General features: G+C 35.3%; 2 protein-coding genes across 3 annotated transcripts in view; both read left to right on the top strand.

Annotated features, from left to right (window-relative positions):
* LOC131935719 (small ribosomal subunit protein uS10m) overlaps window positions 1-1581 on the top strand; it is a 24095-nt gene extending 22514 nt beyond the window's left edge. Inside the window, exon 6 of the mRNA XM_059292303.1 lies at window positions 1474-1581. Within this exon, the coding sequence (XP_059148286.1) occupies window positions 1474-1545 (72 nt within the window). The 3' untranslated portion in view covers window positions 1546-1581. The remainder of the gene's footprint in view (window positions 1-1473) is intronic.
* Window positions 1582-5571: 3990 nt separating this feature from the next.
* Window positions 5572-12380, top strand: part of LOC131935707 (RNA-binding protein 4B) — a 30223-nt gene continuing 23414 nt past the window's right edge. For both annotated transcript variants that reach the window (XM_059292253.1, XM_059292252.1), the window contains exon 1: window positions 5572-5701. The gene's annotated coding sequence lies outside the window, so the exon portion shown is untranslated. The remainder of the gene's footprint in view (window positions 5702-12380) is intronic.

The following is a 12380-nucleotide window of genomic DNA, read 5'->3' as shown; positions in this document are numbered from 1 at the left end:
TAATATAATAAGCAAAATGTGAATGTTCTGTAGATGTGTAAGAGGACATTATTGTTGGAATATTATAATTAGCATAGATTGATAAAAGGCTATATTTTATTTATTTTATTCACTGAACGTACTGTTTACTAATTATAATTTTTAATCAAAATTATAATTTTTAATCAACTATTCCCCACTATTATACACGCGTCATCATGTTCATTAGGTGCACAATGGTTTTAGTAATGAAACTATTGTAAATTATTTTAATTTAAAGTACTGAAAAAAAATTGATTGCTTTAATGTTGTGTTTATGTTATGAATGTTGTGTTTGTTTTTTGGTTTGTGTTTTTTTTTTTTTTTGCGTTTGTGTTTTCATTTGTGTTTTTTTTGCGTTTGTTTTTACGTTTGTGTTTATGTGTTGCATTTGTGTTTTCATTTGTGTTTGCATTTATTTGTGTTTACTTTTGTGTTTGTGTTGCGTTTTTTGTTGTTGTGTGCTTTCGTTTGTGTTGTGTTTGTTTGCATTGTGCTTGTGTTTTTGTTTGGGTATGCAACTTGTATATGTATAATTGTATATGTATATTTAAAACAGTTATCTAAAAACTGAGGCTACATTCACTCTGAGTTGTTTATTCTCCCCCCCCCCCCTTCCCCCCACCACCTAAAACGAGAGAAGCTGTAAGCTGTATTTGTAGAGAGCGACATTAATGTCACATCTAGGTATATGCTAGATAGGATAATTGACCTAAAGTCACCGGACAGTGGTGAATAGGGTTGACAGGTTTCCAGTTTTGAACTGGACAGTCCAGTATTTGAGCAGACTGTCCAGGATAAAATAAATATAAATACTGGACAAGTATATGAAAAATACTCTGTATGAAGTATTGTAATCGTGCAAAAAAATTTGAATTCAAAATTTTCAAAAATCTGTCGCTTTACACCTCCTTAAGTCGGAAAAACATAGTTTTGCAATTTTGTCTGTAGGTCTGTGTGTTTGTGGGCCTATGTATGCATGTATGTATGTATATCTGTGAACACGATAACTTGAGTAATATTAGAGCTAGGTTGATGATTATATATATATATATATATATATATATATATATATATATATATATATATATATATATATATATATATATATATATCCTGAGTTGCATAATTGAAATTGTTTTTCTACATTCGAATACGCCTTTATTTTTTATTTTTCTTCTTTAAATAAAATTGTTAAAACATCTAACATATTATTTTCAACAAAAGTCCGTATCATCAAGTTCTCCATATATCGCTGAAGATTCTGATATGATATTTTGCAGACAGAGAGAAGTGTGCACATTGTCTTTTATATATTAGGATATATACAGGATATATATATATATCTATATATATTTAAAAGAGAGAGAAAGCGTAGGGGGGGGGATTTATCACCATAATGGCTTAAATTGTTGTTAGCTAATCTTAGTTGTACATTGTTTTTTCTCTCATCAGTATGAACTGGAGTCTATGCCAGCCCACATCAAGCCACCCACGCAGGGCCAATTACAGTCTGGGGGTGTTTAATCATTGGAATTAATTAAACATGTTTTATCTGTTGTTTTTATTTCTTTATTCAAATGTTTGTCAGTAACAGACCACCCATCCTTGTGCAATTGTAAGACTTGACCCCTTCTTCAGCCTGATATAGATCCAAGTTCATCAGATGTTTCTCCCTTGTATTGAAGTATTTGAAGCACAAAGTGTGACAAAACCCTAATTTTGCTAGCTGCACGCGTCCAACACTTTAATGCAATGTGTTCAAATCATTACTAGTAGTTTACTAGTCAGTTTTGGACCGTTTATAAATTACAAAAGCGGTTCATAGTGTATACCTGTTGGCAAGTTGTTAAGACGATAATTGCTGGCTGATTATGTAAAAAGTATACCTGTTGGCAAGTTGTTAAGACGATAATTGCTGGCTGATTATGTAGTCTATACTGCATCCCAGCTGGGAAAATTGTTACAAAATGAGGTATCGCTGAATTTGTATCTCAACGTAAGTCAATTGTTTGCTGTATGCCTACTAGCCTCTGCTGCAACAATCCAATCTATCGAATTATTCACATGTTCATTCTATGTTGTCGGCCTGGACCAAACTCGTTAGTTCAGCGCTAGATCAGTCACTTTTTTATAAACTCGTTAGTTCAGCGCTATATCAGTCACTTTTTTATAAACTCGTTAGTTCAGCGCTAGATCAGTCACTTTTTTTATAAACTCGTTAGTTCAGCGCTAGATCAGTCACTTTTTTTATAAACTCGTTAGTTCAGCGCTAGATCAGTCACATTTTTATAAACTCGTTAGTTCAGCGCTAGATCAGTCACATTTAATTTTATTTTTTAAATAGAAACTAGCTGTATCTAAATTTTAGAGAAATTCATGAATTGTTCTTAACTCAATAACTGGGAGGAAAATTAAGCTCGCTTCCTCCTCCCCCCACCCATTTATAGTATTATTACTAGGTATATCAAACTGCCGTAAAAAAAACCGGATTTGTCGCCCAAATATAATAGCTTTTCATTTCATAGTTTCGAAAATAAAAAGGGCTCGTATAGTAATAAGCTTGGTACCATTAAAAAGTAGATTTTAAGCCCTCTAGTTATGTGTAATTTTTATAGTTGTTGATATTGAACAATAAATCTCATTTACCAATTGAAAACTATCACCGAGATGATTTTTCAACGGCAGTCGAGTAACGGATTTTGACCCCTCTCTCATTCAACTCGCGGGCCTTGTTTGACCGTTCAACCTATTTCTTTACAAATACCTGTAAAAAAAATGTGCAGAATTGAATAACATTTAATGGGATACTAAACAAATAAAATGCATAATAGTATTAATAGACTAAATATTTTAAATGTTAAAAAAATTAAGAAATTTGAAAATTACCATGTGATTCTTTTGTCGTATACATTTTTTATTAGCATATTCCGAAAGGTGGTCCTTTTTTTCTGTTAAAACAATTACTTTGTTTATCATTTCTGGGCATGGTCAAAAAAGGCCGAGCTCGACAAAACACACTATAGCCGTTTTCTTCGCACCAACACGCTTTTCTAAATTGATGTTAGCAAGTTTTAGAGGCTCGATAGTTCAGTAAGATAAATAAAAACATGTAGCTACTTAATAAATAAGTTTGTGAGTCTAGTTTTCATAGTTTATTTCTTCAGTATATTTTTATTATTAAAGCTATAACCCCATTCAATGATTAGACTTCCACGTAATTTTTCAGCTTCGTCCGATGAGCTAGACCCCACTTCACTTTGTATCTGAGTCAATTTTTTTACTTTCTCGTATATACGAAGTAGATCTATAGAAAAAGTCTTGTAATCGTGCAAAAAAAAAAAAAAATTTCACAAATCTCGCCGTTTTACACCTCACTGATACGGAAAAACATAATTTTGCAATCTAGTCCGTATGTCTGTGTGTGTGTAAACACGATAACTTGAGTACCGTTACAGCTAGGTTGATGAAATTTCATACATAAGTATTTTATCAAAATCGTAGATCCGTATCAACTTTTGAGCAATTTCCGATAACCGGAAGTGGTACTTTTTCTACTTTGAATTTTTCAAAAGCTTATAACTTGAGTACTATTTCAGGTAGATAAATGAAATTTCACATGTAAGTAAAAAATCTAATTCTCTACCAACTTTCAAATTTTGAGTCATTTCCGTTGATCGGAAGTACTAATTTACGATATTTTTGATTTCTCAAAAAATGCATGTAAATTTATAAAGTACTAATAATATTGCGCACTATTATGCACATTTCATTTGGCGTTCGCCTGGTGTGCAATTCTTTTTTCTACGAGATTTTATTCTATTTTAAAAACTTGAAGTATTTAAAATGGAGTCCCCATCCCCTGTTGTTTTATATAAGAATATTCGAGAAAGTCTAGGGGAGATCACTCCATGTGTATTTATGATAATTTAGTTCAAATATTTGTCTTTTCTGACAAAGGATACTTTTAAAAATTAATTGCAACATATTTTTCTAATCTTTTTAGAATAGCTGAATAGTTCTTTTTTTGGTAAATGTAAAAGGTCACGTGATCGTACACTTCGTCGCCAGTGGCAACAATATATGGGTATAGTTTAAAGTAGAAAACCCCGCAAATTTGATGCATGGGTTGGGTTTTAGCGATGATTTTAAACTAAATAGTACATGATGTGCATCTTGAATTACTTCATTACATAGATTTTTTAGTGTGTTCTTTAATTTCAATTTTAACTATATGCCTCCAAAACTTACCTGGAATGAGGGGGGGGGGGGGAGCGAGATATATTCACTACAGTTGTAACAATGTCGATAATAAAAAGTGCCATGTTTGAGAGGTTATATCTGTAAAAGTATGTCACAAATACAATCTTTTGAACTCAACACAAACACACATACAGAGAGAACAGACTCAATTTTTTTTCAAACCTCAAAAATAAGTACATCATTTAAATTAATTACATTAACATTGGCTTATTTCACTTTTTGAAAAAATTAAAAAGGGAAGTAAAAAACACTAATTTTGTACATTTTTAAAACATCACCAAAAAATGTCTGATGAAAGAACCTACTTGATAAGTATATCAAAATGTAGGGGAACAACGCTTCTTTGAATTAACGTAACATGTAATGGTGAAAAAAAATCATCGGCAACCGCCAAGGTGTTAGGGGCGCCAAGTGCAAGTCTGATCAGGTTTAGCCATCGAATGTTGTAGCCCACTTTGTCCAAGAGAGTCCTAGGTCAACGGAACGCCGGGGCAGTTTAATAATTAAACTAAGTAGAATAACGCTCTTTAGAATAAAAGTAGTTGCTACCGAGCTCACGGGGAGTCCTGTTTACTCGACCACCTGGACGCTGGTGGACGCGACTGGTGCAGTTTGACCTATTGTGCAGGACACACAACGGATCCCAGGTGCTAAGATGGCAGCTGGGGAATTATTATCGTCAAACGGCTCCTTACTGTCGGTGCGTCGTCCTCTTGAAGTTTTATGATGATTCGATGATAGGTGTAGTGATGCATAAGTCAAACCCACTAATAGACAGGTAAACATATTTTTAATTATCAGGAGACAAATTAAAAGACATTCGTTTTGACAATATTTGTTACCAATGGTGTATTTATAGATGCGTGTAATGATTTTCTGTTCACATCTAATATATATATATATATTTATATATATATATATATATATATATATATATATATATATATATATATATAGTTAATTTAGTAAGTCATCTCAGACTATTCTTGCTTATTTTAATTTCTCCTAAAAATGCTCACTCCCCATGCTCCTTCATGGAAACGCCACTGCCACAAGGTTTTATCTGCTTGATAACACTGAGTAAGGCTGTACACATTTTGAGTTGAATATCCCACACTTTACTTTTTCTAAAATAATACCATTTACATAAATTAATTATCCCTTACCTAAAACAATGATAATGCGGCTGCTTAGAATTGAATAAACTATTCAGCTGTCGATGCATTTCGTACATTTACGTGCAGTCTAGTTAATTGTAATATATAATATCGATGTTTATAACTCCAAAATATGTCGTAGTCGATTACATCGAAATTAAAAGCGACAACGTTGAACGCGAGACGTGAACGGCAGCGACAACGGCATATTTTAGAAAATTTTAAATATTTAAATTAATTCACGTTTTTAGCGTGTTTACGTGGTAAGAATTTTCGGTTTTCACATTTCATCTAGATCTACTACGGCGGAGATGTAGATTCTAGTAAATTAATTATCGGTAACGGATAAATGAAAGTGTAACTTGAATTTTATAAATATTATTTAAATAAAATGGAACTGCAAGAAACGAAAAACATGGCGTTGCTATCCACTACTAACTACTACTATACTATCCGGATCCGGAATCAACAGCCTGTTGACTAAAGATATCACTATTATAAACTAGATCTAGAATCTAGATCTACATCTATTAGGTAATCTATCGTTTTAGCGTAATCAATTCGGCTGCAATAGTAATGTGCGGGAGAGGTAGCTGATGAATATATTTGTTTAAATAAGTTTATTTAATATTTAAGTCAAATTTTACAAAATATCACAGATAATTGATTTAAAATAACAAACAGTGACCAAAACAATTTAAATAACATGAAACTAACTTTAAACTAGGTGTTTGAGATAAATATTAGTAGAAAAAAAACAGCGGCCATCTTTCCAAATACAATTTAGAGTAGTTTCCCTGGATAAAAATGTCTATTCGTATGTATATTGTGTTGACTTTGTTGTTTAATATACATACCTGTCTTGTTTAATATAAGTAAGACAGAGGGCCATCTTCTTATCTTTAATTTCATTTTCAAGTAAAATGAAGGCTATGTATGTATGTACATCCAAGATCTCAAAATTTTTTGGGAGGTCCAGCATTTACTAAACCCTTTTGTACAGATTTGGGGTCGTCCATAAATGACGTCACAATCGTAGGGGGGGGGAGGGGGGGGGGGGTCCGTAATTTTGTGATGATGTGTGATGAGGGGGAGGGGTTCAGATGGTGCTACGTCACACTTTTGCTTTATAGATAAGAAAAGTTAGAAAACGAATTTTAGACATTATTTAGCTTTTTAAAAAACAGTTTTAATAAATTATAATAGGAATTGATTAAAATACTATATTTTGACATATTTCAGACAAGATTTTGGAAAAATATCGATGTTTTAAAAAAAAATCAACTGCAATTTTGAGGGGGGGGGGGGTTGTAGGCTGATGTGGGGTCTGACTTTTTGTGACGACGTGTGACGGAGGGGAGGGGGGGGAGGTAAAAATCGTATTTAAAAAGCGTGACGTCATTTATGGATGACCCCCTTAACTTGTCAATTATTAGGTCGTCCATATTCCTCATAAATGACGTTGGACTCAAAATATGGGACGGTGTAAAATATTTTTTTCAAAAATGATGAAGAATATATTCGTTTTCATTAGAAATTGTGATTAAGGGTTCGGGTATAGTAGAACTGTGATATGATATTAAATCATCATCTTGCTTTTAGTAACTATTGGGTGAGAGGGAAATTGTCGGGAAAAGTATGACGTCATTTATGGGCGATCCATTTAATTAAGCCTAGTTGTTTATTTTGTTTGTAGACATTAGTCTTAGGCCTACACTTTTTCTGAATTAAGATTGTTGTGTTTTTTAAAATAGGTTCAAATTTTAATTAGTTACATTTGAATACCACATGGTTTTTTTTTCTTTGCCTTCTGCTGTCATCAGTTTTTGATTTCTTCAGTAGTCAATGTTTACCCCTCCCCACCATCCATTATTACCACACAAAAAAAACACCCACTATATGTGTCATAGCGTAGATATATAGAATTAGTCTAGACTAGTAGAGGTTACTAAGGACGGTACGAACTTGACGGTAGACGATTTGGTGCGAGAGTATTGTGCGCGTGTTCAATAAAATATGTGTGGCGTGAGTGTGACGTGAGCATGGTGCGACAATGTACCGATGACGTAAGACGCAGCAGTGAAGTTAGTTGGGGGTTAGATCTAGATATAGTAGAAGACGGATGTATTATTTGATATTGTGAAAATGATCTATAAGTGTGTGTTAATTAAGTTCATGTTATTTCATAAACTAAGTTGTTGACATTGTTAATTAGTGTCTGCGGAACATAAGAGTGATTCCCGTCCTCCTCACGAGTATAATAGTTGCCGTATGAATAGTAGTAGATCAGAATATATTGAGATTATATATAAATCGCCCATCACAATATAGTGATATCCCACTCTAGAAAAAAAAAACTAGATCAACGTATAGTTCGTAGGAAAATTAGAATCTATCACTTATTCGTCTGTTAAAAAAAAAAGAAATACGTCATTTTTCTCAACCACGCCGTTTCATCCCCCACTAAGCACAACGTCACAAAGTTCGCGGCGCGCGTGACGTCATTTGTCATTAGGCTAATGTTTAAGAAAGATACCGCGTAATTAAAAGAAAATCAAAACAGGCCCTAAATCACTATGGTGATGAGACTTTAACGACGTTTAGCCTGACGAATAGATCTAAATAACTTTAGTTCGGTGAATTATATTGGTGTTTAATTTATTACAGTGGCATGATGTTCTCCCTCTACTATACAAATTCACGTGCTTTTAATTTCTGCAACCTGCTGCCCTGAGACGTTCGGCTCTAAAATGCCCGTGACACAGCGGCTTCGGTAAATGCATTTAGGCTCCGGTCCCACCTATAAACGTCTGTCCATTAAGCTCCACGCAAAACGTGTGATTAATATGTGGACATAAGCGGCGCTAGTGGTGGTGTCAACAGGGGCCAAGCTCAGGTCTTAAAGGTGCTCCGCACTTCATAAAAGACAAAATTGATGTTCAGATATCGTCGGACTCTGGCGTTTTGCCGACGGCCGTACTCCTAATGCACAGTCTTAGAGGCTGTCCACTGCTAACACTATTTTATGTTAAATTCAAGCCTATACTGAGCTGTGGCTTTACATTAGCTCAGTGGCGTAGCGAGGTCGAGTGTCACCCGGTGCGGCACTTAATGGCGACAAACTTTCAATTTTCGATTTGTCCCATTTTACCTGTAGTCAATACTTGTCGAATATTGTTGACAGGAGCTACTTGGTTTGAGCCTTGTTGTCAGAAGTTATTTCATTTGGAGTCAATATAGTGCGGCCTATTTTCGTCGGTAGGCATTTAGTGGCAGGCCCTTTTTGGCGGGGATGATGTGCTGAGGTTGTTTAACACCGCTTAGTACAACAGGCATGCAATAGTTATGAACAAATGTATGCATGAAAACGAACGCTTTATGTTCCTCATTTTCACTGAGCACAGCTTTATAGAACATTCCAAAATAGACGTCACGCATCCCCCCACCCCCCGACCACCCTGCGTAAGTTGACGTCACATTAGCATTGCATATGTGACATCGTTTATGGGCAACCCCATATAACTCATTTTGGGTATTTGGTATCAACATTTTGACAACAAAGGTTATTCAAAATGTATATAGGACTTGACATCTACCCTAAATGACATCGCACACTTAAGGGGTGGAGTAACTGGTTTTGAGACGACGTTTTACGCGGGAAGTGGGAGGGGTAAGAAACGTGAAACGTTATGTATTTCGCCTAATACAAAAATGCTAAAAATATTTTTCATTAGAATTATGGCTTGACTTTTTAATAGACAGGGCAAAAAGGTAATTTTCGACATTACGACTATTTCGTGACGGCAAAAATGGGGGTGGGGGGGGGGGGTTAAGGTGAAGAGAGGTCAAAAACGGGACGTCATTTGTGATTAAATCACTAATTAAAGGAAAAAAGCATGAAAATATTAAATGAAAATAGGAAACAAACAATAACACAAACAATAAGAATGAACTCAAACTAATATTTAAATAAACATTAGATATGTAGTGGTAGCTCTTTAAAAATAGGGAGTATCTTAATGTATAAAAATTGCATCTCATAATAATGATTATAGAACTGATGTTTATTGTCAGTCAATTAAATTGTTTAAAGGGCAGAATTTAAAAAAAAAACGCATGCTTTGTATTTAAACACAAGACTAACCTTTATAACAGCAAACATCAATACATTTTCATACAAATAGAAATTAAAGGGAAATGACTCAAAATAATATTTTCTTAAGATGGCCGCTGTTTTTAATAGCAAATTTACTTAAATTTAGTATCTGTAACATCGTTGTTAAACTTTAATTTCCTGACATTTTTATTGATTTAAACCTTAAATGTGGTTTAATATTCAATTATCTTTAGTATTTTAGTAAAATGTGCAAAAATATATCCATATTTAAGCCATATTTATTAGTTACCTTATCCCTACATTACTAGTGACGGCCGAATTGATTACGCTAAAGCGATAGATTACCCATCTATTATCTATAGATCTACTAGATCTATAAACTGCCCAGCTCTGTTGCATACTTCGAATATATCGCGATGCCGTCACCCCCCCCCCCCCCCCCCCCCCCCGATCTAGACTAGATCTTTTTTACCTAGCGTTAGTTTTTGTCGCAATTTTCTGTACTTAATTTGCGCCACATCCATCCATCTATCTATCTATCTATCTATCTATCTATCTATCTATCTATCTATCTATCTATCTATCTATCTATCTATCTATCTATCTATCTATCTATCTATCTATCTATCTATCTATCTATCTAAATGTATAGGCCTATATAAAAAGCAATGTACGTCTGTGTGTTTGTCCTTTATGCATTACTACACCTCTCATCACATCGCCGTGAAACTTTGGGAAGTTGTTGAGAATATTCCTGGGGACATTTCTGCGGAAAAAAAATTTCAAATTCGCCGGGGTCGCGCCCCGGCAGGGCGCGATTTGTTTTTTTCTATATACGGTATATAAAAATAAAAGTCGATTTTGGTTTGGCACCGTTTATCCGATAGGCATGAAACTTTGGGGAGTTCATTATAAAACTCTAAGGAAGGGTTATGTAAAAAATCATTTTTAATTTCGCAAGGGCGGTGCCACGGGAGGGTGAGATTTTTCTCTATATACGGTTTATAAAAATAAGTCGATTTTGGTGTGACACCATTATCCGATAGCCATGTGACTTTGGGGGAGTTGATTAGAACAATTCAGGGAAGGGTTCCGTAAAAAAAATCCTTTTTTAATTTCACAAGGGCGGCGCCACGGGCGGCTGCGATTTTGCTCTATATATGGTTTATAAAATTTCGGTTTCACACCGTTCATCCGTGTACCATGAAACTTTGGGGAGATGATTAGATCACTCAATGGTAGTGTTCTGCAAAAAAATATTGTTTAATATTGCAAGGGCGGCGCCCCCCGGGGGGAGCGATTTTTTTTTTTTTTTTTTTTCTCTATACACGGTATCTAAAAAATAAAACTCGGATGCGGTTCATCCGAGTGCCATGAAACTTTAGAGAGTAGATGAGAATACTCCCGAGAATATTTCTGCGAAAAAGAAAACTAAAGTTTCTTACGGGCAGCGCCATATAGGGTACAACTTTCGTCAATACATGGTTTGGCGCTCAGAGTTTTAGAGCGACTAAGTTGGCACTTGGCATCCATTAATCGAGCGTTCTGCATAGCGAGTAAGGGGTACTACTATATTCAGCGGTAAAACTACAACAGTCTTCTAAAAATAACTTTGTAGCGCGAGGAAATCCTTCTGTACAGTTTCGTCACCTTGTGAAAGATGAAAAAATAACTTTTTGTATATGATGAGCCTACTGTATAGTTTCGTCACTTTGCGCGAATGATGCAATAAGCAGCTATTGTTAGACAATCCAGTCAGAAATTGAGATCGAGCATCTAATAATAGACCATTAGTAACGCTAGCATATTGCATCAGTCACACTGATATTTAAAACACGTCAAATAATTTTTTTACGCGTTAAAGAAAAAAATCCTGTTCATTTGTGTCACTTTAGCGAATGACGAAATCTGCATCATTATTAACATGATGCTATTTGGCACAATGGCACCTTTTAGTTTTAAGGAGCCAGGGGCCGTACGTGGTGCCTATGCGGTAGTGTAATCGAGGGGAGGTGCTCCTGAGAGCGCCCCTCTACGTCCCTGACACATGGGTGGATACCGAAGTGTGTTCTACCTGATTATTTCGGTATGTGATTAATGTACACATAAGGTTTTCATGCGGTAGTGGAGGTAAACCCGTGTCCCGGTGTTTATGATCCAAGCGCAGGCATTGTTTACATTTAAATAACTCACTTTTAGAAAACAAGGTTACGTGTCTAAGAATATAGGATTGGTAACTTGGTAACGTATGGATGAAACCCTCCTTCTATCCCTGCGACAACGCGCGGGCACGGGTGCGCTAGTTACCTTAGAAAAATATGGTCAACATGACCTTTTTCTAAATATGTTCAATTTTACATGTTAACCCTGGCTTAGAATTAACAATCAATACTAAATAACTTTAATATCTTATTATTAGACTAGGCATGCTGCCCAGCCTCGCTTAGGCTTTCGAAAACATTGAGAATTTGAATGCTTAATTAATTCGCCCGAGGGTCGGTCTACGACCTCAAGAGTTATGAAGAGGTTCCTACGTGGACATTTTTTTTCGATTTATAGCTCATATAAGGCACGGTCAGTCGAGGTCAGTTTTGACCCCCTCATCGTAGACTTTTCGGCCAACCGGCCCCCGTGTTCTGTCGCCCCAAGGCAAGATCCTGCCAAATTTAAAGCGCCTGCGGCGCCGGGAAGTGCCCTATCGGACACCCGACAATCTAGATCTAGAATCCAAATAGAATTTTTTTTATTAAAGTTTAGCCCGAGCATAATAAAAAAATACATTAACCAAGCTGACTTGGTGTGTCTCGAACCCGAACCACCTGCGT

This window comes from Physella acuta, unplaced genomic scaffold, assembly GCF_028476545.2.
Source record: "Physella acuta isolate Inbredline_101_S28 unplaced genomic scaffold, ASM2847654v3 ptg000155l, whole genome shotgun sequence".
NCBI lineage: Eukaryota > Metazoa > Mollusca > Gastropoda > Physidae > Physella > Physella acuta.
This window is presented reverse-complemented; position numbering and strand designations above follow the sequence as displayed.